The sequence below is a fragment of the Ricinus communis genome, chromosome 8 (genome assembly GCF_019578655.1).
Source record: "Ricinus communis isolate WT05 ecotype wild-type chromosome 8, ASM1957865v1, whole genome shotgun sequence".
NCBI classification, from domain to species: domain Eukaryota; kingdom Viridiplantae; phylum Streptophyta; class Magnoliopsida; order Malpighiales; family Euphorbiaceae; genus Ricinus; species Ricinus communis.
In genome coordinates this window covers 254,139-281,470 of record NC_063263.1, presented here as the reverse complement: position 1 = coordinate 281,470, position 27,332 = coordinate 254,139, and the positions used below count along the sequence as shown (strand labels likewise).

The 27,332-nt window shown below is 34.6% G+C and overlaps 2 protein-coding genes across 7 annotated transcripts; one reads left to right on the top strand and one right to left on the bottom strand.

Annotated features, from left to right (window-relative positions):
* Positions 1–313: 313 nt before the first annotated feature.
* On the top strand, positions 314–22,980 carry LOC8276659 (ENHANCER OF AG-4 protein 2). Of its 6 annotated transcripts, none has more exons than XM_015720326.3 (14): positions 315–855; positions 1,062–1,138; positions 2,219–4,363; positions 4,457–4,976; positions 6,031–6,139; positions 6,232–6,344; positions 6,492–6,679; positions 8,365–9,016; positions 9,132–9,627; positions 11,039–11,134; positions 11,250–11,343; positions 12,066–12,266; positions 19,916–20,033; positions 22,181–22,980. In XM_015720326.3, exons 1-11 carry the CDS (start codon positions 745–747, stop codon positions 11,318–11,320), a joined length of 4,578 nt encoding a protein of 1,525 aa, XP_015575812.1. In that variant the 5' UTR covers positions 315–744; the 3' UTR covers positions 11,321–11,343; positions 12,066–12,266; positions 19,916–20,033; positions 22,181–22,980. The 6 variants fall into 6 exon arrangements, with proteins under 6 accessions (XP_048233920.1, XP_048233919.1, XP_015575812.1 ...); XM_048377960.1 differs by lacking the exon at positions 22,181–22,980 and adding an exon at positions 20,374–20,415; XM_015720325.3 differs by lacking the exon at positions 22,181–22,980 and having other exon boundaries at positions 315–590; positions 730–855; positions 19,916–20,294.
* Positions 21,981–26,003, bottom strand: LOC8276660. Its single transcript, XM_002520874.4, has 3 exons — positions 25,475–26,003; positions 24,626–24,756; positions 21,981–22,996 (listed from the first exon to the last, which is right to left on the bottom strand). Exons 1-3 carry the CDS (start codon positions 25,778–25,780, stop codon positions 22,237–22,239), a joined length of 1,197 nt encoding a protein of 398 aa, XP_002520920.1. The 5' UTR covers positions 25,781–26,003; the 3' UTR covers positions 21,981–22,236.
* Positions 26,004–27,332: the final 1,329 nt, after the last annotated feature.

Genomic DNA, 27,332 nt, shown 5'->3' with positions numbered 1-27,332 from the left:
ATTAAAGTCTGAGCAAAAAAAATTATTGCACTGTTTTTTATAGGATTTAAAAGGATAAATTATTTGTTGCCCGGTTTTATGAAAAGACAACGAATTTAAAATTTATTTACATAACTATATTCGGATAGTGCGTAAAAGATGATGGAGACCTGAATCCTACTCGAACTTGAGCAGAATTGGATTATGGACTTGTTGGATAAATTTTATCCAACCCTAAGGGCTAATAATGATTTTATCCAAAACTAACAATGAGGAAGTGGTTTGATTTGAAGACCCGACTTGCATGCACCCACCCATTCAAGCGGGCTAGTAGGCAAACATAAAATTTTAGCAATTGAACCATCGCAAAAACGCCGACAAAACGACATCCGCGTAAAACATCTCTTTCCCACGCCCAAAAGAGCCCCTCTCACAAAAAGAAATCTAGTCTCTCTTCTTCTGTCTCTTGTATCTCTCGACCGCCCCAATAAAAACCTCTTTCCCCGACATTCTCTCAATGCACAACCCCCTTGCTTTATCTCATATTCCGATACCATAGCTTCCCCGTCGCCGGAACCCTAACCGGCTATTTGCCGCCGGCTGAATCTTTGGTGAGGTTCATTCGAGTATCTATTTAGGGTTTCTATTATATACGATTTGATTCGGTTCTATTCTCCAATTCTAGTGGTTTCGATTCTTTCTCTTGAATTTTAGGGTTTTATCGTGTTGTTTTGCGTGTCGTGCAATCAGCAAAAAACAACGCCTATGGCTCCGGGGCGTAAAAAAGGAGCGAACAAAAAAAAGGCGAAGAGTCAATTGAAGTTGGGCGATCTCGTTCTTGCTAAAGTCAAAGGATTCCCTGCTTGGCCTGCCAAGGTATGTTCTTTCTTTTCTTTAATTTATTCCTTTCAATTTGACCAATTAATTAGTTTTCTGGTTGTTTATCAATAATTGAATCTGTTTCAGTTGTGAGATTGCTGTTCTGTAGTTTGGTTTTAAATTTCTCTATTTACCGACTATCTGTCTTTAGCACCCTTTGGAGTATTATTTCCATCGTATATAGCTGATTTTTTAATTTTCAGATAAGCCGTCCTGAAGACTGGGAGCGAGCCCCTGACCCTAAGAAATATTTTGTCCAGTTTTTTGGAACTGAAGAAATGTGAGTGCTTTTTATATAATTTCAATACGTTTGTTTTTGCTTGCAGAATTCTTGGATAGGACGATGTTGTAGTCTTTTATTTGGTTTAGCAACTCATTATATTGTGCATTTTCAGTTTTCATGAATTACATTGACATGATAGCAAACTATTGATTTTCTACATGCAGAGTTAATTGTTGCCAATTTTTAATTCCAAAGTTTTCACTAAATTGTCAGTATGCTTTCCTTGGGCTCATTATATCTGACGGCTCCATGTGATGTAGAATAACGCAAGGCAAAAATAAGAGTACAAAAAGATACTTATGATACTCTGAATCTGATTTCATTTCATGATAAGAAAAGCCAACCTCATTTTGGAAAATTGTATGGGTACCACAATATACAAAAATACCCTAAATAATTGAAACACCCAAAGTAATAATTATCTAAACTTTTTCCCAAAATATGCACTCTTAAATCCTTTGGAGGAAGTCTATGTGTTCTTAAACATGGATTGCATAATTGTTCGCCAATGGATAATCATCATTAATAATTGTAGTAATATACATGCTCTAGTAAATTAGATACTGTTTTTATTCTATTTTGTTGTCCTTTATTTTTTATCTTCCCTGGATTGTTGGGGACAGGGTGCACCATATTTTTGAGAAGTTATGAAGTTTACAGCAAGCAAGTCCATAATAACCTTTATGTTTAGACAAATGAAGTCTTTATCCAATGAAGGATCTGATTAACTTTGTTTCTCTGATCTTGTTGTATGCTTTGCTTTAAATATGGAATTCAGTTTTATGCTGTAGAAATGCAACAAACTCTTTGAATTTAGATGAGAAGATTTTGGGTTCATTTAATATTTAATTGAGATACACCCTATTCCCCTGGTATCTCTTCTGACTATCACTATCTCTACCTCTTTTTTATAGCAAAAATATACTAGCAAATGTATAAAAAAAAGAAGAAGCAAAAAGGAAGTCAAAACCTTTACTATTGGAATGAGGAAGATGTATTGTCTTTATCTATGTTCATAAGCTACTTGATTGAGGACTCCATTTCTCATTTCAATCTTCATTTTCTCTCCTTATGCAGAGCATTTGTTGCACCTGCTGATATTCAGGTATTTACAAGGGAATTGATGAATAAATTGTCAGCTCGATGTCAAGGTAAGACCAAGTATTTTGCCCAAGCTGTTAAGGAAATCTGTACAGCATTTCAAGAGATAGACAAGGAAAAATCAAGTGGTGCACTTGGCTGTGAGGCTCCATCTGTTGATGGCATAGAAGAGGATGAGATAGAGGTTGAAGTAAATGATGAAATGGGTACAGGTGGACCAAAGGGAGAAACATGGAATGAAGAAGGTGATTCTAGTTCTAAGTTAAAGCATTGTTCACATAGACAAGGGCAAACTGAGCGTGAAGATGTTAAGCCTACTTTATCTTGTGATGTGAAAGATAATTCATCTCCAGTTATGTCTTCTGAGAAGAAGGTTAAGATTTCAAGTCCTCAGCAACAGATGGTGGTATCATCTACATCTTGTTTGGGTGATCCTTCCTATGTGAAGGATGAAGTCTCTGGTGATGTAAATGTAGATGTTGATTGCACCAATAACCCTAGGAATGGTGAGACAACATCGACAAATGGCCACAAGTCTAGGACAATAGTCATCGAATCAAAGAGAGAACCTGAAAGTTCTGCTGATGTGCATAATAGCAGCAGGACCAATGGCTCTCTCGTGCCTGATAATTCCGAGCCACTGAAAGATGGAGTAAATGAAAAAGATAGTTCTGGTGGCACCATGTCCAAGTTCTCCCTAAATGCTGTTAAATCAGATTCTGGAACCAGAACAGGGAAAAAGTCTAAAGAACTTCTAGTAGCTAAAAGGAGTTTGAAGGCATCAGACAATCTGCATGAAAATGTATCTAGTCATGCGGTTGAGATCTCTGACAAGAGAAAGAGGGCCCAATCTGTGCCTGGTATAACAACAGAAATTTTGCATCCTGCAAAAAAGTTGAAAGGTGTAGGTGGAGGAGGTGATGCTGCCAAGGGATCCATCTCAAAAAACATTAGTGATTCTCCAAGCTCTAAAATTATTAATAATGAAGAGATCAAACAGTCCGCATTTCATGAGAAAAGAGAAATCCTTTTGGCATTGAGAGCTCAAACAGGAAGAGTGAAATCTGATGGTTCTGCTTACTTGGCGAAAATGAAATCTGATGTTTCTTCCCTGACAAGCAAAGTTAAATCTGATGCCTCCATCCAAAGAGGTAAAGCTAAATCGGATGCTCCTACACCAGTTAGAAAAGTTAAACCTGATGGAGTTGCCCAAACAGGTACAGCAAAATCTGATGCATCTGCCCAAATCAGTACAGCCAAGTCTGATGCTACTGCCCAATCAGGGAAGGTAAAATCCAATGTTCCCAGTGATGAAGCTGTGCTGCCTGTATCAAAACGTCGTAGGCGAGCATTGGAGGCAATGTCCGACTCTGCTACCCTTGATTCCAATGATAAAGCTGGAAAAGATTCTCTACAGCCAAAGATTGAATTTACTCCTAATAATACTAAAGTTCCAGTTAATCAACTTCCCAAAAGACGGAGAGCTGTTTGCCTTTATGATAATGATGATGAAGATGAGGAGCCCAAAACACCAGTTCATGGAGGATCCACCAAAAGTGTCAGAGCACCTGCAGCTGTTGCTGATACCTCTACAAGAACTGGTTCACACATTGGAAATTCTATTTATGAACAGCATGGAAGCTCTGTTGATTTTAAGCCAAGTGTTGAAGAATCTACCATAATTGAACATAGCAGTTCAAAGGAATTATCTTCACAATTGCATGGCGATTCTTTCTCTCCTAGCCATCTGAAAAGTGATAAGAGGCCTGATACTGATGCCTCTACTAATCCTGGGCAATCAGAAGCTGAGCAGTCATCATCTAGAGATGCCAAATCAACACTGATTTCCCCCAAGGGGTCTCCTCATTCAGGTTCCATCAGTAAGCCAGCTATCGAACAACAGAAAGCCACGAAACCTTTAGTTAAAGCTTCCACAGTTGGTACTCAGAAGAGGGTTCAGTCTAGCTTCATGAAGGTCTCAAGTTCGGTTTTGGACAGTCATTCTTCTGAAAATAATGTGACAAATCCAAGAAATAGACCAGGTATTTCTGGAGAAAGACCCAAAAATACTCCAAAAGCACGGATGAATGACCCTGCTGTTTTAACAGAAACCCCGACAGAGTATAATCCTTTGCCTGGTGAAATGCTTGTATTATTGTATAATTGTTATTGGTTTCTTAAGTTGCTATGTTTTATCTTCTTGTCTAATTACAGACTTGAAGGTGGCACAGAAGAAAGAAGCAATTTGCTGGTTGATTCCAAGACTCCAGATTCAGTGATGTCAATGAAGAATCTTATTGCAGCTGCTCAAGCAAAGAGGAGAGAAGCTCACTTGCAACACTTTTCTTTTGGGAACCCTAGTTCCTTTTTATCTATTACTGATCCTCAAGGAAGTAGCCCGGGCCTCGTATCGGCCCAACCATTTTTATCTGGCACCAGCTTTTCGTTACAGGGAGATTTACAGAATTTCCATCATCGCACAAATTTAGTTTCTCCATCTACTCATGGTGGTCAATTGGAGTCAGTCAACCAGGTGGATGCTGAAGAAATTGAGGAACGACGAGTTAGTTCTGGACACAGAGCTGCTGGTGGCTCACTGAGTGGTGGCACTGAGGCTGCTGTTGCTCGTGATGCTTTTGAAGGGATGATTGAGACTTTATCAAGGACGAAAGAAAGTATAGGACGTGCAACACGTCTTGCCATTGACTGTGCCAAGTATGGAATTGCCAATGAGGTACGGCTAAAGACATACTCGCCCTTCTTCATAAACTGTGATTTATTGAACTGGATCATGCAGAAGAAATTTGCTGATTTTTATGTGATGTACTAAGCCACAACCTAATTGGTAGTAATTTTTTCCCTATAATATGGAGGCTGCATTTGATTTCCTCCTGTGCTGATCTTTAGAAAATTAAGTGGCCCTTCTTTATTTTTTCCTTATATTTCATGTTCTGAAATGGTGGATCGAAACATGGATACACATAAACAATATTTATGACCTCATTGCTGGATGATATATTGGAGATTGGATGGCGGGAGTAATTCCTTTCCTTGTTCTTTTGTCTTCATTTTTCTTTTTGGGATTATTTACTTATCCATTTAAAGCCGGTGTTATTGTTGTCGACAAAGTTGCTTGATGCTGCAGTACTATAGGGGATTGAGGACTATTGATCATTTTGTTCTTCAGATGTTTTCGGAGATCATAGACGTTGTTTAGCATATAGTTCACAGATAAGTTATTCTTTAGGTGAAATTATTAGACTCCTGGCTGCTTCCAGTATCCTCCATTGGATGGAAGTGTGAGCCTTAGTGACTATTAAGTAATTTTTAAGGTAGTAAAAAGTTACTGTATGGTGTTCCATTTTGAGCTCATGCGATTGCTGTTGTTACATCTTGTGCTAAGATTTTGCCAAATCAGCTACCTTATGGTTCTATATATTGTTGGTAGCTGAACCATACCCTTTTTTATGTTATTCAACTTCCTGATGGATCATTGCACTGCAAATCTGTACAATTTTGGTGTCATATCCCGTTCATGCTTTTTATAGTAAGCACAAATTGTGAAATTGGACAGTTTTCATGTGTAGCAGAAAGTACGGACAGTGCATCGGTAGAGGTTACCCTGAATAATGATCTATTTTAACTCGGCAATTTGTGAAAGGGAAGCGAGAAACATAGAAGAATATTTATTTGCTTTCTGCAGTTGTGACTGCTTTTTTATGTTATCTTCTGTGCAAGAGATTTGCATCCTTCGAATAAGACTTAGACAAGGTAAAATGGTTGTGCAGGTTGTGGAACTTCTAATCCGAAAATTGGAAATTGAGCCCAGTTTCCATCGTAAAGTGGACCTCTTCTTTCTTGTCGATTCAATCACCCAGTGCTCACATAATCAAAAAGGTTGCTTTTTTCATGTCTACTGATTATTCTTCAGATTCTGCATTTCATAATTATTATGACTCAATTTTTGTTGCTAATTGTATTTGTTTCAGGGATTGCTGGAGCTTCATATGTACCAACAGTTCAGGCAGCATTGCCACGCCTTCTGGGTGCTGCTGCGCCTCCAGGTTCTGGTGCTCGTGAAAACCGTCGTCAGTGTCTCAAGGCAAATTTTCTTTTCGTTGTGCCTTTGTAGGAAGTCTTGTTAATTTTCAAAGGCTTACTCCATGCTTTTCCTGCCTTCCCTTCACGATCCCTTATCTCTTTTTTTTTCTTTAAGTCTTTGTAAAACTAGACATACTGTTTTCACCAGGTTTTACGTTTGTGGCTGGAGAGGAAAATTCTACCTGAAGCTGTTTTGAAGCGCTACATGGATGACATTGGATTTTCAAATGATGATTCCTCTGCTGGATTTTCCCTTAGACGTCCATCTCGAGCAGAGCGGGCTGTAGATGATCCTATCAGAGAAATGGAAGGCATGCTTGTTGATGAGTATGGAAGGTCTGGGTTTCCTTTACTCTCCCTCCTCTGTTTTAATTTTCTTTAATATTATAATGCTGCAAACTTGTAATGGGCTTTGTTATTACTTTTTTTTTATTGCAATGGTGCTTTCTACCTTCATCTTTTCTGCTGGTTCCAAACATTTTCTATCGGAAACTTGGAGTACAGAGTTTTTTTTTTCTTTTACATGTTGATGCTTGGGACAGTTGGGCATTGACATTGAGCTCTATCTATTTATATATGCATGTTGAGGACATATGCATTCAGAAAATTCTGATAGGATGCCTCTATGCCTATAGTTTTTTATACAACATATATCTTAGAAGAATGAGGTGCCCATGGCATGGGTTACTTCAGCGCCATAGCGCGTGGTACTCGAACATTGGCTCGAGGCATTTTCTCTACCCCTTTTTTTATTACAATTCACCAAGATCAAGAAGTCAATTCATCCAATCAAAAAAAAGATATTGAAAAAGATTATTATTGATTGTGAAGGAGAATTTCAAGAGACTTGTCTGTCATGGGTGCCTCCTGGTTTTATTTGATTTTTTATGCAAAGAGTATCTGATTAAATTCTTGGCAAAAGTATGTGGGTACAAGCATATATGTGCTAAACAAGTTACAAGCAGTGCATCTATTATCTTTTTTATTTTTTAAGTGTTAATTAGGATGTGGATATACGTGCTGATTGATGATTTTAGCAGAATTATTAGCTGGTATACTATATTTTATTCAAACATGAACTATAATGTGTGCAACACGTTATTGTTACAGTTATTTATCCTTATACATCTAAGGCTTCTTATTTGCTTTTTCTGGAAAGTGATTACTTAAAAACATAAATAAGGCGTTACCACAACATAAGTTAGCATAAGATTCAAAAGTAACAGCAGGTAGGAATGTAGAAACACTGCTATGGTATTACTATGGTAAGATCACTGTCCTTGAATTGGTATTCCCTCTTATTTAATTGTATTTTAAACAAGAACTCTTGATGGGATTTTAAGGTGACTTATGTTAGTGGATTCTTATTTATTCTATATTTCTTTGGGCCGCCTTTCCTCTTTTTGCTCATTTATATTGATTAAATAAAGCTCTGATACTTTGCCCTTTGGTGCTTTGCTCTATTACCATATCTGATGCAAGTTGTAGATTTGTAACTACAAGCAATTTGTATTCCTTGATTTCACAATGGGAAAATTGGTCAATGCTTTTACCAGAAAGATTAAACAATCCCCGGCATGAAATTTATTTGCTTCTGAATTTCTTAACAGGAAAAATGTAATTGAGAATTCTTTAAACTTAATAATGGACTGTTATTAGGAAAATTGCAATTTTATAAATGTGCAGTCTGGAAACACTGTTTGGAGGGTTGAGAGAATTCACAGATTCATGCGTTTGTACTTCCTATTATTTTTTTTTAAATTCTTGGGATTGTACTGTTTTTTTCTATTTCAAATTTGTGCATGGTTCGCTTTCATGAACTTGATTTTATGTATAAACAGGACTGTAATTGTATTATTTATGTTAAATTTGTTTGATTATTTATAGCATTTTATATTTGTCACTGCAATTTATCTGTCTATAACTGAGGTTTGTTAGTGTGCTGCATCATTTTTCTTCAATTTCATCATGTCATAGTTGTAGTGGTTATCTTTCTTATTTTCTTTTGGCTTTTCCAACAGTAATGCCACATTCCAGTTGCCTGGATTTTTATCTTCTAATGTATTTGAAGATGAAGATGAGGAAGAGGATCTTCCTAGCAGTTCACTGAAGGAAGGTGCTGATGTCTCATCACTAGCAGAAGCAAACCGTACTTTAGGAGAATCAGAAACATATACTATTACACCTAATGACAGGCGTCATTGCATCTTAGAGGATGTGGATGGTGAGCTTGAGATGGAAGATGTGTCTGGACACCAAAAGGATGAACGGCCTTTGAGCACAGGTGGTTCTTTTGAAGTAGATGAACAGCAGCATTGCTCAGTACTGGAACCTGTAATCACCAATTCTGTTGAGTTGCCTCCTCTGCCAGAGGGCTCTCCACCACTGCCTCCTGATTCTCCTCCTCCACCCCCACCTTTACCTCCCTCACCCCCGCCTCCACTCCCAATGTCTCCATCACCACCTCCTCCTCCACCGCCTCTTCCATCACAACCACCTCCTCCTCATATACCACCTTCAGGCCCTCCACAATCGTTGGTACCTCAACTGTCAGTACCAACTCAACCTCCTTTGGCATCTCAACCAATTATACCATCAGTTTCCTCGCTACAATCCTCACCACAGTTGGCTTTTCCACCAGCTGTACCTCATGAGTATTGCAGTACATCCAGTGTATGTTCCTCTCTTTTTCAAAAATTAGTGTTTTTGTTTATATATATTTTAATATCTATCCCCCCTATTTCGAGTATGTTGGTTGTTTGTGCTGACTTATCTATTTTGTTTGCAGGGTAACCAACTGGCTCAAATGTCAGGAAATATTCGTACAAATCATTCGGATGCTGTTGTAAAAAGTGAATTGTTTCCTCAACAGTCACCTTGCTTCACACCTGCTGTAGTTTGCAATTCTCGAGAACCTTCAGGATTTAATCCTTCAAGGCAACTGGAATATGGGCATAACGATCTGTATTTAAAACCCCAAGCTTCTCAACAAAACCCACATTTTCAACCAGGCACTGCACCTTTTGTGCAAAGACCTATGCATCCGAGCCTGCCACAAACTACGTCTGGTCATTTTTCCTTTGCACAGCCTGCCATTCAGCATCATCCTCAGCATTCATATCCCCGTCTCTATCCGTTGCCTTCTCATCCTGATGGACGAAGGCGATTTGTTGGTGATGAACAGTGGAGGGTGCCCTCCAATGAATTTAATACAGAGAATCAGCACGGCACATGGATGAGTGGAAGAACTCCTTCAAATGCTGGCCCATCTTTTGGCCAAGAAGGTATGCATTATACTCTTGCTAGTCTCTGTTTCCTGGATATTATTCTCATCCAAACACAGACATTTTGTTGAGACGTTTTTCTTCTTTCTCACACTTCTACTCGAAGATTTTAATATTTATTTGATTTTTTTTTTGTTTTTCTTACACTTGACTGGAGGCACCTGGGGGAATTTATTAATTTCTCATCTGATGATGATGTTGAATTCTTTTGTGTTCCATTGATATCCTACCTGGTGTAGCAGATTTATAGTGTGTTCTGAAGTGGTCAATGGCAGCAGATGGAGGTGTTTAGCATGATGGGGCATTGTGATTCTTTTATTTTGTTTTTATTTCTTATAATGTAACAACTTCACTAAGTCGAATTTGGGTTAGCTATATGGATTTTCTTTCTCCATTCCAAACGATTTTGATTAGATCTTTGGATAGATGCAGTCATTAGATCATTTTATTCCACTTATCTCCATGTTGGTTTAGTTGTACCCCTTCGTTGCTTCACTCCTCCAAGCTTAAATGTAACAAAAAAAAAAAGAATGATTAGTGTGATTGGTTGTAATCTATTGCCAAGGTGAACCCAATGTCCTAATGGTTTTATTTGTATTATTAACTAGGATTAATGATTTTAATCAATATTATTTCATTTCTTAGAAAATTATTACACTTGGTTTTTAGAAGTTCTCTCTCTGTACGTTGCATATGGAGGTACTAGTGGAACTGAACTTCTGCATCTGCCAGGTTTCTAGAAGCTTTGTTTCTGTACATTACATATGGAGGTACTAGCGGAATGGCTTCCTGTACTAGGTTTCTTGAAGTTTTGTTTCTATGCATTGCATATATAGGTACTAGTTCAATTGCTTCCAGTGCCATTGATTGCTTTAATGAAGCCTGTACATGTCATGCTTAAAGGATCATGTCCGAATGATTCTGAAGGCATGATAAGGGAGAGAAAAGGATTGTGTGCTAATTGTCAAGTTTATTTTGTATTGAACTCTGAAATCTCTCAAGTTTGAAATTAAGATCTGATGAAGTGATTATGTGCTCTTTTGGGTCTAGAAGGATGTAGAGGTTCCATATCAATGCACGTGCATACACGCAAATGTTTAATAAGTGTGAGATAATTTTTCATTTATACTTAGTCACTTTTATATCTGCATTTTGGAATGTGAATACTGGAAAATTTAATTTGCAATGTTTTATCTTCTTCTTCCTATTTTGTATTGACGGGTACTACTTCATTCATTGTTTGTCTTCTGTGTGTTATATCCTCTGCGGGAGGATTCCTTATTTTTTGTGGTTGCCATGTATCTTTTCTCTTTAGCATATTTTCTTTTCTTTTTCCTTTACTTTTTATTCTTTTTCTTTTATTTTCTTACGCTATGCAGTAAAATGATACTATTAAAATTTTTAATGGCAGGTTACTTTCGGCCACCCCTTGAAAGGCCACCTGCTAATAATATTGGTTTTCAGCTCTCTACTGCTAACAATTTACCTGCTGGAGCTCCAATTCCAGGTGACCTTGCTCAGTAAAAATCTCTCTTATTTGTCTACGATATGATTTATAAACTATTTGAGTAGTTAAGCTCCAATAAGACTGTAGAGTCGATGTTGATTTTGTATTCCAACAGGTCATGGTGTTCCACACATGTTGCCATGTAGACCGGACATGTCGGCCCTTAATTGCTGGAGACCGGCTTGAGGATGAGCCTAAAGCTTCCTTAAGTATGTATTTCTTCATTTCTTTTATTCCTTTGGACTTCTCATTAAATGATCGGTCCTTTTGAGATTCGGATGATAAAAGATTTGGTGGTTATATTGATTCATGTATTTGTCATGGAATTGATCTTATATAAATAGGGCTTATAAACAGTGTGAAAAAGTTTGGAAAGGTGTTCTGTAGTTCAGTGCAATTTAAGGGACACAAGACTGTTTCTTATTAGGTCCATAACATGATGTTTCATATATGCTCTTTCTTTAGTTACAATTCTTTTACTAATACTTTAACTAATATCACTATTTGTCATGCACTTGGGCGCCATAGTGAACTAATTACATCACGTGTGATTGAGTCTTAAAATGTGAATTATAAGCTAACTTCTAACATCTCTGATGGAAAAGAAATTATGTAATGTATGTAATCCTTTTGATAGTTTATTTACTGCAAACCTTTTTTTTCTATGGCATGACTCGAGAAGTTGAATGATTTCCTTGATGGTTTTTGTGATCTTTAAGTGCCAGTTTCCCACATGGATGGTTTTATGACAGTAAGCACATGTCTGTAATGTCTGTATGATGCGTTATTACTCTGTATATCTTGATATCTCGGTGTTGTAATTTTCAGTCGCTCAATGGATGGTTTATAATATTAAGCACAAGTCTCTCTCTGAGTGTGTTTGTGTAATGTCTGTGTGATGGTTCTCATCTATGTGACTTCATTTTCTCAGTGTTGTGGGCGGGAAAATGATTTCTGAATTCACATTATAATACACCTCAAAAAGGTTCCACTTTTGGACAAGATACACCGGCATTTGAGGCAGCTATTAGACCTCGTGGAGGCTGTTGGCAGGACTGTGTATATTGTAATATTTTCTGACAATGTATCGGGGAACATTTTCGTCGGAATATAGGCCCATGTTTCTGACTTGGTTAGTACATCTGTTTCTCAACTTCTGTAATTACTCTCAAGTTCTTACTAAATTTTGTTTCAAGTGATATATAAGAGTAGTTACGAACTTAAGGGTCCTTTCAGGAGATTATTGTCTATTTCATGCTTATTTTTGATATACCATTCCCCAAAAATCTGTGCCGACATGCATATAGTGAATTCTTTCTATGACTCGAGTTCCTTGTAAAGGAATTTGCTTATATGTATTCGGTATGGTATTTATACATGTTTTGGTTTTTTTTCCCTTTGTTATATAGAGCAATTAACTTAAACGACTACCTTTAATGGTTGTGGTTAATTATGTGTTGTATTTCTTTTAGATGTGCTCTCGTTTTTTCTTGTTTTCTTTTTTTCATTTTAGTTAATTGGGAGAAATTTGATAGGGTGGCTGGGATGTTCCTGTTCATACATATTTTGTTTGGGAATTTGGTTACTAACAGATAAGGCTAAATTCCACTTTTGGCAGGAAACCACCGTTTGTATTTCTTATTGCAGATTTACAAAATCAAGTAGCAAGATATGAAAGTGGATAACTTGTCAAGTCCATTGTTAACTTAGGTCTTTTTGTGCGTGGAAGTTGATTTTACTTTTAGTTGTGACAATAATATTCACGAAGGGCTTATTTAGTTGATCCTTTTGGTGGCTGACAAAGGTTTAGTAGATTTAAAGTAAGAGCAAAGTTTTAGGGATAGGAAATTCTTATATCAATTTTCATAATCTGATATTAGAAATGTATGAAAACATGTGAGAAAGTGGAGCCCGTTCCTTTGCCTTTTATGTCGATGAATGGGGCCCATGGGTTCATGCAAATTTGAAATGCCACTAAATAGAGTAGTTTCTCTCCAGTATTTGGTGAGACAAATTTATTCAAGAGGCGTATTGCTCTTTTCATAGCTTAACTCTCTTGCTTTTAACCCACCCTTTTCATGATTTGCTCTACCACACTGTCTACTTGTTCTGCAGACAAATGGACTAACTGGAAATTTATTAGATCCAGAAAACTTGTGAAGTTAATGGCTTTGCAGTAGTATAGTTTAGCATCTTGTTACTCCATGTCTTCGTTGTTGGCATTTAGGATATCAAGTCTAGTTTTCGTCTCTATTGAGCAAGAACAATGGTTCGCTCTCAGATTTATGCTCTTCTTCCAGTTCCTCATCTCTAAAATGCTGTAACAGAGTTTCTTTGAACATTTTTTATTGCTATTTGGACAGATAATATTCTTCCTTTCTTTGTGAGTTATATCTATATAACATAATGTCAAGTCATTCAAAGTTTCTTTCCTATTGTTATCTGGGTTAAATTGTCATTGATGATACTCACCTGCACATGTGAAATAACAACTGCCAACAAATCATGATGAGATCTTGAGTTGTATATGTTTTAGCTTCTAGGTTCAATATTGCATATTTGGTTATTACACAAATGACTTGTCGGATTTAGGAAAATCCCTTTGGTGTAACTAGCTTACTTGAACCCAGTTAGGTGGCAGAGGAAATATGAGAAGTTAGTAAAGAGAGGACAAAAAGATCAAATACTGCCGAGTTTAATTATCTGATATGCCAGGAAAATAGCTGCCACTTTTTTGGTTCTTTAATTGTTCGAATTCTTCTTTCAAGGTGAGTATTGCAATCATATATATCACAAAATCCTTACAGAATTAGCTTTGAATGGGAATGGTAATGGCATTTGGGTTTTTAGTTTACCATGCCTGCGCCACTAAGAATTGGAGTGGAGTTGGGGCAGGGAAAAAATATTGGGGAGGGGCGAGGCCATTTTATTTTTCATAATTTTCAAAGTATTAAAAAAATATATTAGTTTGTCATATTTTATTGTCTAAGTTATTAGCATAGTTGGTAAAGGTGCCTCAGGCTCAAGGCCCATGAGGCTCAAGCCTCTATGCCTCATAGCCTTAGAGGCAAGCAACTTTACTAAGGCCTGCATCAAAGGATGTGGCGAGGCTCGGAAAAGGCTCGCCTTAGTGAATTTGGACCTAAATTTTGTTTTTAAATGGGCTATCGATGGTAAGTTGGGCCTCACAAATGTTCGACCTTATTACTTCAAGAAATTAAAAGAATCTCGAATGAGGATTTCTACAAGTCAAAAAGCATCCTTTTGAAAGAGGGTTAATGCTCCTCCAGTACTTGGAGATGAGGAAAAGATTGATTTTGAAGAAGATGATAAAGAGAAAATTGAAAGCGACCATGAGAAAATTGAGGAAGTTAATGAAGATGAACAGGATGATTATATTGAGCCCAAGTATGATAAGTAGTTGTCTGACGAAATATGGTTTATGAATTATAGTTATTTAGTAGGACTGCAAGTGTCTAATCATGGTATTATGATTTGTGCATTTCTTTTACTTTTTATTATGGATTTAGAAATATGCTAAGTAAAATTATGTTTATGCATGTAATTTATTTTAGTTTAGAAAACATTGATGTTTAGTTAATGATTTTTGTATGACTTTTTTTTTTGCGCTTTACTTCGTTGAGGCGCGCACCTGCATGCTTAGGCTCCAAGACACCTGGGGTTCTTGATGCTTCTTATGTTTCTAAATAACTATGGTTATTAGGTTCTAGTATATGATATTACACTATAATAACTATAAACGAACTATGGGTTTCATTCATAAATAGATATTTTGTATGTGGCATAATGACAATTCATTTGGAATTCTATTTTGTTAAATCCTTGGAATTGATTTTAAATAAACTGAATTATATCAAATTTGATAAAATCTCCAAATGAATTCTAAACTTATGAGATAAATTTTGGCATGACAAATTGCTTTTTGATTCAAATACTTTTTCCTCTCTTATCTATTCTTTCTTCTTTCCTCTCTGTTATCTCTTCAACTCTAAGTCAATTTTTAATTGAAATTTACATTTATTACATATCACATCAAACAACATATTTCATTTGCAAATGAATTTAATTCTTTTAGAAATTGCCTGTGAAATAAAATGAATTATCTGTTGAACTTGAATCAAACACAATATTAAGAAAACTAACAAAATTGTGCACTAAACAATATATTTTTTCTTATAAATATTCATTTCAAATTCGTGACACAAGATTATTTGACAGACGCACATATGTTATTTGGAATATTCAAATGGGAGGGTGTTTGCCGTGGCTAAACCATTATGGGGCACAAATTACCTGAGAGGTTTGGGCAAGGATTTCCATCTCTTGTTTTGAATGTAAATCCAAATAGATGTTTTGAACATGGAGATGCTAATAGAACCATTTCTTTTTTTGAAAAAAGAAAATGTTTATTCTTTAGCCATCCAAGTTAATAAAGTCTAAAGTCCAAGAAAGGGCATAAAGAACCTTAACTAAATATCGAGACAGTAACAAGATAATTATTCTGAAATAGAGCATTTACTCCTTTGTCATTTTCTTTGCATTGCTATTTGGGAAAGAGTGTGGGCTGGTTCATTATAGTTAATCAAAGAGTTTGAGTTGGTTTGGAAGTAGAGATCATAGCATTATGATACAAGGTGGGAAACCTATATTGTTGACCCCCTATTTTGCAGTCGTTTCTCTATCAGAATGACATGGTTTAGAAAGTACATTTACTGAACTATATTCAAAGACAAATGTGCATTCCAAATTTGTTTAACTGCAAGGTATTTTGTTTCTAACTCTTACCATTCAATTTATAGATCAATTTACAGGAGTTCTGAAAAGTTTTACCTGTGGATTGCATATAGGGAAAGGACTGATACTTTCGGATAAACTAATTTGACGCATTTGATTGGGTTTCAGTAAAACATTTACTTCATTTTTTTACTGCTTGTGTTCATGATACAGTATGTATAGTCTAGAGGTCTAGCATATCTCTCTCATTTCATAGTTTTTAAAAGTGGGAATAGTTTCCACTGTTTCTCTTATTTGACATATATGCCTTAGTTATTAGTCTTGCTCAAGTTTTGGTAATTTGTCTTATGGTTCTTGAAAGTTATTTTGGAAAGTATACGTGTTCTTGACATTTTTCCTTTTTGGATATATTTAAAAGAGCTATATGAAAAGAAACAACAGTGGTGTAAATTAATGGGCAAAGAAGGATTAACCAATGGCAAGAAATGCACTCATTAGTAAAAAGTGTACGTTATCTCATCAGATTGCGAATTCCTTAAAGCCTTTTCAAACTCTTTAAAATCTTTCAATAGTTTGCAGAATAGCTCATTTATTTCATAAAGAAAGTATCCTTTTCGAAGGTGTAAAAATAGTTTGAGCAGACTCTTTGATAGGTTTATTGCTTTGAGCTGCTAATTAAATTTACCCAATTGTATATTTATCATCCGTTGCTTTTAGATTAATTAGTATGTAGTCTCAACATTGGTTCTGTCCTGATCTTTGTGTATGTGCTAGATTTTTTCTGGTACAGAAAGGAAGAAATGTCACTGGCAAAAACATTTAGTGCAAATGGCTTCGTTTGGCTAATAAGAGTTGGTGCTATTAATTTTCAATATTATATTTAGTGAACATTTGATGCGTGCTTTAAATGATGTCTAATTATAACTATAATTGTTCATTTATATGCAAATTGAATTGTGTATGTTCATAAAACCTTCATGCTCCAAATTTCCCAAAGTCTTTTGATATGTATTAGAAAGATAAAGAGTTTCAGAGTGTTATTTGGACTTATCATTAACCATTGAAAGGTGGAAATAATAAACAAAGTTATTTCAATTTTTATTACTACTATTGCTGCTGTTGTTGTTATGCATGTCTTTCTACATTCATTCACTTGCAAAATTGATTTCCTGGCATTTGTGACATCTCGATGGTCTTCTCATGAATAGATTGAGGTTTTATTTCTACATTGCTTTTAATTCTAAATCAGGTCCATTGTTCTGTGGGTTAATGCTATTGCTAAAGACTTCTCAAATTATTTGGTGAAAGGTTCACCATTTTACTTGGTACTATGAGATTGTATATGAATGAGGATAGAAATGGTGGCAGTTTGATATACACACGGCATATTATTATGTAGTATATGCTAAATAAATTCATGGTGTTGCAAAGTCCATTTGTAATACTGTTTTAATATAGTGTTACTTGGAATAAGATGTTGCATTTGGTCGGGTAAGTTATGCGGCTTGGCTTGCAGTTATAGATTTTGTCCTTGTTTGTAGGCACTAAGTACCACACCTACTCTTAACCTGGTTGATGCGATTGTATTATCATTTTCTTTCTCTCTTTATCAAACATGTAGTCTAATCCATGAGATAATGAGCAGTAAATTAACTAGATAATTAACATTCATGTTTACTTAGTATCTAGTAAGTGTTACTGGGGAAAATGTCTTCATTCTTTGTTTAGAAAGTCTGATTATTTTTTCCAAGGATTTTGAACTAGATTCTGAAAGTGTTTAGAAGAGTTCAGCTAAACTAAAAGAAGATTAAAACCACCGAATTTTCATCTTATTTGAAAAAAAAAAAAGGAATTAAGTAGCAGCTGTTTCCATATCTCATTTAGGTTCAGTATGGTGGTATCTTTTGTTTCATCTGTTTATCAGTTATTTCAATACTAATTAGTAATTGCATATATTATATTAAAGGTTGCTCTTCCACAATTTTTAAGAACCAATTTTTCATTTAACCGCCAATATGACTATTCATATATTATATTAAGGGTTGCTCTTCCACAATTTTTAAGAACCAAATTTTCATTAACCCGCCAATATGACTGTTTCTGGATAGGAATTCAGTGTGGTCTATGTCCTGTTTTTGTTTCTTTTTCACTTATTTGCTCTTGTTAGCTTTCTCTGGGAAGCATATTTAATCTGCATAACCTGTCAAGCTCCTGTTGGAATGTTGCTAATAAAATCCTCAGGTTCCCAGATTTTTTTGGCTAAAACCAACCAGTCCTAAAAGTAGCATAGGCCAGTCAAACAATGGACAGTTCTCACTCTTTCACAAAGGAGGCTAAACAGCGACCTGTACATTTTTTTATGATTTACCGGAACTTAAGCTCCTAGCTATCCAAATCATTTGCGTAAAGTGGACATCAATCTCTTTCCTATTATGTTTCATTTTTTTTTAAACTGACATGACTTTTATTCTGATCATACTATTTTCAAATGCATGCCAGGTGTAGATGTTGTGGTATACTGGAAATTTCTTTTCAACCGAGTGTTTATTTTTAAGTCTTAACTAATTAATTGATAAGTGTTGATTACTATTGCTATTGCTGCTATTTAACGTGTGTTGTGGGCAGTCTGTGCTCTGCCATTTGAAGAAAGAAATGATATGGTTACTAGCAATTGCTTCCCAAAGTTACTTATAGTCTTTTGGATGATATAACAAAACAAGTCAATATACAGCAGCTAACAGTATTAAATTGTTGGCGTTTCTTCACATTCTTATTTTTAGTTAGAGATGCTGACTTATGGATGGTGAACTGGAAGTATGCAGTAGCGAAGAAACTAAAGAGAGCATACTTGTATTCTCGACCCTTGGACTAGACCTTACTGACTGCCAAGGTGTATCCTGTACTCCAGTCGGCCTGTAGCCAGTTTTTAATTAGTTTTTCTGTTTCGGACAAGATAAGTTAAGGAAGTGAGAACAGCACGTTATGGACCGACTATTAGCATTTTCTAGTGTTCTGTGACTGGTGTCTTCAGGAGGCTTTGCTGTTGAGTTGTTCTATAGGTTTTTGAGTGGAAGAGATGGGGAAAAGCTCTTTACAAATGCCGGATGTTATAATTTTAATGGTTGAAGTAGGATGAAGTGGTCATTATTCTTTTAATTTTGCAGCTACATTCAGCTCTACCCTTCCTCTGATTTCTTTTGTATTTTCTGTATTTGGAGATTGCCCGACTGATAGCATCAGTGTTTTGTGGTGTTCTGTGACTGGTGTGCTCCTATGTCAAAGTTAGGAGGCTTTGCTGTTGATTTGATCTATAGGTTTTTGAGTGGAAGAGATGGGGAAAATGCTCTTCACAAATGCCTGATATTATGGTATTAATGATTGAAGTAGAATGAAATGGCCATCCTTCTTTTTAATCTTACAGCTATTTTCGGCTCTACCCTTCCTCTGATTTCTTTTGTATGTTCTGTATTCGGAGATTTTAGAGGAATCCTTTGTTTTTTAATTTTATTTTTTATTTTGGACAAATTAGAGTGTTGTTTTGTATTTTATTATCTTTTGTGCTTTTTGTTGGCAGAAGTCTTATCCTGTAGGGGTGGTAACTATTGGATGTGCCTTAATTATGTGTGATGATCTTGTGGAAATGACTTTTATGTGTTTTGTTTTGTGGCATGAATTGTGATTGATTATCATGTCATGTCCCTGTCGACCTGAATACTTTTACACTATCCTCAAAAATTTGGGGAGATGCTTTGTATTTTGAAGTCTTTTGTGCTTCTTGGAGAAATCTCAAATAAGAGTTTGGACTTAAGATTGAGAACTCTGCTTGATATAGCTGGGTTTGGCCCAATGCATTCAGAGGTTGTCAACCTCTGCCTTCTCCTTGAGGGTTGGTCAGAGTCACCACCCTATGAAAACAAACAGAAGTCCATGTCTTTCTTATGAGGCTGCATTGCATGATTGATTGTTGTTACTGCCAGGCATCAAGTATTAGGATAAGAATGATAACTGCAAGCTTTGTTGTTACAGGTCAATCGCTGGTCATTCATGGTTCAGGTCAATCGCTGGTCATTCATGGTTTTTCATTGTGGTAAACACTGAAGAATAAAATCATACCTGGCACACAAATCTTCTACAAAAAGTTGAGGTAAATTTTAGCCATGGATTCTCAAGCCAAACAATGCTCATAATTTTGTACTTAGTAGGTAGAGATTAGCTTTTCTGCAAGTATATCTAAAAAAGGAAAAGTAAAGGGGGTTTACAATTCAAAATTATTATTATTCTTTTTCAAGTTATACCAACTAATTTACAGAAGTATTAATTTTCTTTGTGAATATCTTTACTGCAATGGTTAGTTCTGTATTATATTTAACTCAATTGATAATATGTTTTAGTTTTATTACTGGCAGCAGCAAGAAGCTTTTTTTTAAGATGCAATGCTTTCGAACTAATTGGAGTTGTTTTTTCTTTTTCTTTTTTTCCATCAGAATTATTCAAGTGATTTATTGCAAAATTCTGCTCTTGGTTAAGGTTGTCGCATTTATATTTATGCTTTAAATAACTCCAATAACTAAATAATATTATATTATATAAAATGCATATTTGAAAACTTTGCATAGAAAATAATTCTGGATAGTTTGCATGAACGGTTGGCAAGTTTTTCCCTGAAGTAGATTCCATTGAAGTTGCAAATTTTAGTTTGTTCATATGGTGTCAATAATCATTAATTAATTCTTAATTCAGTAAAACTGTTTATTCCGATCATAAATACAAACTGTAATGTTGAAGTGGCACCGATTGAGATGTTTTTTTTCTTTTAAGTTATTTTTCAAAAATTATGTAATATGACCCACAAGTGTGAGTAAGATAAGAAAAAAAAATTAATTTTTTTTTTTCTTTCTCTTGAAAAGAGAAGTCTCTGGTAGTGTCACCTTAAACTTTTACATTTTGTGTTTGATGTGAATGATTCTTTTTCTGTTCTCATGAAATTCATTCATAATTTATACAAATACGCTTCGTTATTAATTTTTGAAATTCAATATAATTAAGTTAAATTTTATCAAACTGGATTACTTGATATAATTTTTAAATAAATTTTAAAAATTCTTGTATTTTATATACATATATGTTCTCATGTATATATAGTTGATTTTTAGATATAGTGAATAAGTCATATACTTGATTATTGGATTTGAATCAAACAGTAGCTGTTTTATACTCTTGATCGGGATTAGTCAAAAGTAAATATCAACCACCAATTATGAACAAATCGAGCACACATCGGCTAAGTTTAATGGCCATTGGTGCCACCTACCCTACAAAGAAGCACTTAACTTGCTTCTATTTTGTAGTAACGAAGCTTGAAAACCAGCTTCTCCACTCAATTGGGGTCGCTTTTTGAGATTGTCCCAGGTCTCCATTTCAGTTTCAAAATGCTTAATATCCATTGCAGTTTTAAATTCTTAATCCTTGTGAAGATGGAATCTCAAATTGCTAAATTGATGCAAGGAAGAAGCTTGAACTTTTAATTGAATTCTCCAGTGATGCTTCATTTGACCTACTGAACCATTTTTATGAAGATGTTTTCCTTCTAATCTCCCATGCTTACCACATCACAAAATCCTTCAGCTAGGCTTCATCCTCAGATTGAAGAGCATAAATTTCTTTTGGCTATCATCTTGTGTCATATGGGATTTGATTGAATAAATGTTTTTTTTTTTTATTTTAATTTTATGGAATTAATCTTATGTAATTAGTTATAACTAAATTAAAATTTAATAAAATAAGTAGAATTCTGAATAAAATTTATATTAGTAAGTCAATAAGACAATAATTTTTTTTACTTTATTATCTTATTTTACTTTTTTTTTTTTTTGCATGTTTTTCTCTCTGAATTTTTTTATTGCAATTTATTTTTAATATAATATTTATTTTATTTGAAATATATTTCGTAATTGTTATTAAACATATTAGACAGGGAAATTTATTTGAAAAATAATTTTAATAGATTTCAATGAACTGCAGGGTTAAAAAAGTTTTTCTTTTTTGAAGAGAAAAGTTTACCTATTTTCTTTCACAGATCGTAAAACTTAAATACAGATATTAATGTCCGCATTATTGCACCCACTTTTCCAGTCCATAATAAGACTTAAAAAATTGTTAATACAGAACAGAATCATGAATCTACAAATTGAATCTATGTGAACACTGCTCTTGTATCAAACTAATGGGAACCTAGTATGTTGACATTTTCCAAGTTTATTTTTTATTTACTCTTGAGAATTATCTATGCAGTGCCTGCCAAAATATGGACCAAAAATGAAATCGAGCATACTCGTATAAAGGGGTACCTAATCAAGTGCAGCTTTATTTCTTCTACTGGTTATTGGTTTTGGCAATCCATCAAACATCGGTTTTGTAATGCCTGATGTTGAAAGAGCCTGTAAATCAGGCTTCAAACTCCATTTGGATGCTGCCCGGATGGAGGAACTGCTACTTTCCTGATCTTGCAAACTAGATGTGCTTGATGACTTTCTTACGCTAGCAAATGCACTGTTCATAAAGGAATCAGTCAGAGAGTTTATTTCAGTATCAATTGGCAAACCAGTTCGCCTTGCTGCTTTGAACCTCATAGCTAAGCTTTTTCCTGTGGTTGGTGAACTTACAACACAGCTATCCTCCCTCATTAGTGTTTCAGGGTAGATGGAAGAGAAGTCAGCTTCAGATTTTTGACGCCTCCTGACCAATTTCTCATTCCATTTCTCTAAGTTATTTTCCCGTGCTTCAGTAGAATGCTGGTTGTCAGCTAGTCTATTATGCTCTTCTAGAAACCCATTAACTAAGCTCCTGGACTTCCGGTGGCGGTTCAAAGGTGTATCTAATGATGGTGAAGGTCTGAGATATTGAATGTCGTCCTGATAATTACAGTCTCCTTTTCTGTAGTCTACTGTTTCAAAATTGGAAATCATTGGATCTGTTAATGGTTTAAGGCCATAATAACCTTGTAAAGTAGTCATGGCTGGAGAAACCTCCTGTTTTGAAGAATTAAGCCTCAACGATTGAAATGAATCAAAGAGGTCAGAATGCGCACGATATGTTGGGGCCTGCTTTCTGCAGAAAGATGTTTGACTTTTAAGTACTTAAGACATATTAGCATCATAATCTAGAGAAATAAAATATGTAGAAGCACATACATAAAAGTAAATAGATAAATAAGATATGCCTTGAGTATGAGAGTTCCAGCTGCGCTACAGCTTTGAAATCAAAAGGGTTATAGCCAAGATATTGATCAAAGAGCAAGGGAAGAACGAATGTTCGGGACAGTTTCACTGAAAGATGACAAACTTATAATATTGAAAAAAGATTATATTGAAATCTATCATCCGGCTAGAGGAGAAAGAGGATTGGAAGTATAAAAATTTGTAACTCAGATATTATAGCAGACAGTCTCCCCAATCAATATAACCATCAGCAACAGGACGCTGTAGCTGCTTATCTTGCTAAATTCCAACCTGCTTCTGCTATAAACCACCCTCCTTTGGCATATACCTCTCTCTTTCCACTTTTGCAATACATCAAAAGGTAACCACATTTAGTATTCCTCCTAAACAATATCAATGCCTCTACCAACCTGAACAATGTTACCCTCCAACCATCCACAATGAACAAAGTATCAGCACCAGTAGTACCACAAAAGATGATAGCATCAGCAGTCATTTAGTCCTAGTTGATTGAGTTCAATGTCTCATCACCTACATTTGGTTCTAGTATTTTGGTTAGCTTTTCTGATATAATCTACTTAAAATGCCATATGCTTCAACACTTTCGCATGGAGTGAACTGCAATGAGCCACAACTTATCCAGCCTAAGGGTATTTGCTAAAACTGAAAGTTTAAGAGCTAAATATTCAAGGGATGAAAACTTATTCAGCATTAATAAAACTGTAAGGATAAAAATGAAATTAACTAAGTGCTGTGAAATTAATTTAAGTTGTGAATTTAATTATGTTAATTAAAGAATATGTAGTGGTGATGGTAGTTGTTGCAGAAGTGGTTAGAGGTGGTTGTGGCAAGACTATTGTTAAAATGGCTGGAATGTTGTGGTCTGATGATGGTGGATGATAGTTATGGTGGTGGTGGCATGGCTCTCTTTGTTTCATATAGACAGAGATTAGAGCTGAGATTCCACTTCCTTCTGGAATTTCCCTGAAGCTAGCAGTTTTCCGTGATAATGTCATATGTTACTTTTGAGGACAGGTTTAATTTCCTACGACTTCTCCCTGGTTGTAGCTGTACCTGAATTCATGTGAGTGAATCAAGCTTGGTCCGAGGGGATAGTCGAGAACTCAGAATTGACTCAGATCTGGTTATGCTTAGAGCCCATGGTGGGGAGGAAGATGACGTAAGATTGTGGTAATTTTGTTGATTATAATCATAAGTAATTCTTGTAATAGCATAGACAGAATTCATGTTATATAAAATTTATAGTCATATTAAACCAAAATTGTACTGTAACGTGACAGCCCAAAGCAAAAAAAAGGCAGACATCCAGAAAACAGATCAAATAATATGGCATATGCCAACATTTCCAGAACATCTTTATTCGGTTCATATACTGATAAGTAACAGGTAAAAACTACATATTTCACACAGCTCATGGACAAATTTATAAGTTGAAATTTCTTACAATAAAACACGAAAAGCAATGTCAAAATATGAGAATGAAAGATTAAACAAATACCTTGAAGTATCATGACCATTTGATAAGGAAGATGAAGGTGGATGTTTTCCAGGTAATGGAATCTGAAGTGATTTGAGAGCAAACATTTGAAGATCCGTGACCAAACCATTCATTTTCTTAATGTCAGCTACCTAAATGTCACAAACAATTACACTCATGGGATCAGGAAAAATTTTACATTGTTAACCAATGCTGGAGCTACATAAGAGAAAACAACAACAAAGCAAACATGACAGTAGAAGACCACTTTTAACACTGAAAAGCTAAATAATCAATACCGAAAATAAGAAAACAATGGCAGGACACATGAATAATAAACCATAGTGTAATGGGTCAGAAGGAAATATAATTATTTAGATACATCAAAAGTGAATGTGCAAAACACCCACAGAAAGGCAAAAACGTTGAGCATGATGTTGCATTTAAAAGATAGTCTAAAATGGAGTAACACCAAAATCACAAAGATACGCATTACCAACTAAATCTTCTTCCATTAAGCTTATGTAGAAAGCACCTATGACAGGAAATCTGCAACTAGTATGCCATTTCTCTTAAGATTTAGTTGACAACTGTAAGAATAGCCATCCTACTTAACATAATTTCATTGCATCTGTTCTAATTATTTTCTCTAGCTTATTTATTTGTTTTATGTTTCTGAAGGGTTTGAAATTAGGCTTGAAAGCCGCAAATTTTAATCTAAAAGCATCAAATCTGCAGCTAAATGATTCCTATAACCGACAGGGAATTCATGTAATAGATATTCACATTCCAAACATACAAATACGGTATTGAGAATCCATAAAAACAATAACAAACAACAGCAGCAATAGATAGACACAGAGATTTCACCTCAACACCATACTTGATGGCGACCCCGGCAAGAGTGTCCATCCTGGAAACAGGATGCTCAATGAAATCATGACGACGAGCCGGCGAAGATGGTTCCTTTGTCGCTGATGAAAATGGATAAAAATTTGTGGGTGACATCAGAAAACGACTTTTCACTGTGTCATAGCCGTGATCACGGCTTATTGGCAGCGGATCCACCTCCTCATCTTCATTCTTATAGTAATCATTACAAAATTCAGTGCTGTTCTTGTAATTATAATTGCAATGGTGATTTCCATTGCTGTAATTCACCATCTCGCTATCCATTTGATACCATAATAATCGAACTAATCTCAATAACACTTATGTATCACAGTCTAATTAGATCTATCAAACTATTAATCAAATTGAATCAATATTGTAAGGAAAATGAAAAAAAACATAATAAGAAGAGAAAACAACTTTTATTATGAGATTGGCGCGGGTGTTTGCGCCCTTCCCTGTACTTTCGGGAAAGTCAAATGTGAATTCCTCTCGCCTCTTCTTCATATTAATATTTAATATTTTATCACCATTTCTTGCTATCATTTATTATTTTAACTTCTAAAGTCAAATACATAATTATGTTTTATTAGAATAAAGTCTAATTTGAGAGTCCAACTTCTCTCCTCGTGTTTTAATTTGAGAAAACTATGAAAAGATTTATCACCGTGGCTTCAACCCATGTTTTCTAAAAATTGGATCACATCGTGAATCAATTAAAACATCATTTACTAGTTGAATTCGTTGAATCAGTTAGTGTAGCGGTTAGATTGATCAAATAAAAATTAATTAAATTTTATTTATTAATATTTTAAAATAATAATTAAAATAAATTATTAATAATATCTAATAAAATCTAAATATGAATTAAAAATAAATTTAAATAGATAAATATCACTAGAATTATATCCTATAAGTAATACAATAAATATAAAATATATAAATTATAAGAAAATAAATTTTAGATTTTAAATTTTAGAAGATATTATTTTAATTTAAATATAAATTCTAATAATTTTAAATATACCTTTCCAATTTTTGGCATTACAACTTTTTTTTTTTACTTTATATATATATATATATGTAAACTAGTTTTTTCGGTTGAGTAAATCTAACTCGATTCAATTTGATTCAAGACAATTGAATCGGACTGACCACTAATTTTCAGTTCAACGATCTAATTTAATTTTTAAATACTTTGTTGCAAAATTATCTAATTTAAAGTAGATAAATAAATATAGTTTTATTTTTATATTAAACAAATAAGGCAATATAATAAAGCATGTAATGAAATCACCATTACATTATATGTTTTATTACATTGTATGATAGTAGAAGATTTTTTTGATGTAATTTGATCAGAAATACATCTTGTAATTAATTATTCTTAATTTAGTATAATTTCAATATATAAAAATTATATGTAATCTTAATTATTTATAATATTTTTTTATTAATATAATTTAAACATCTCTAACCACCACAGCTACCATTATTCAATGGCCAGATTCTAGCTGATATAGTCAAATTAGTACGCGCAAGTACACGAACAAAATAATAATAAAGTTTTAAAATCACCCCGCTCTGAAGGAATTTATAATAAACTTATTATAAAAACTAATTATCAACCAACAATGTAAAAAGATAGATCTAAACATCTAAACTAATTTTTGTGAAAATAATATCCATAAAACAATATACAAACAATAAAAATAAATATGAAATACAAATAATTTTGAACAATTTATGAAGAAATGAGTATTTGGTCTCGTTAACTACTTAGTATTACGCTTGTTAAAATAATAAGCACGAAATAATAAATGACAAGTAATGTTTC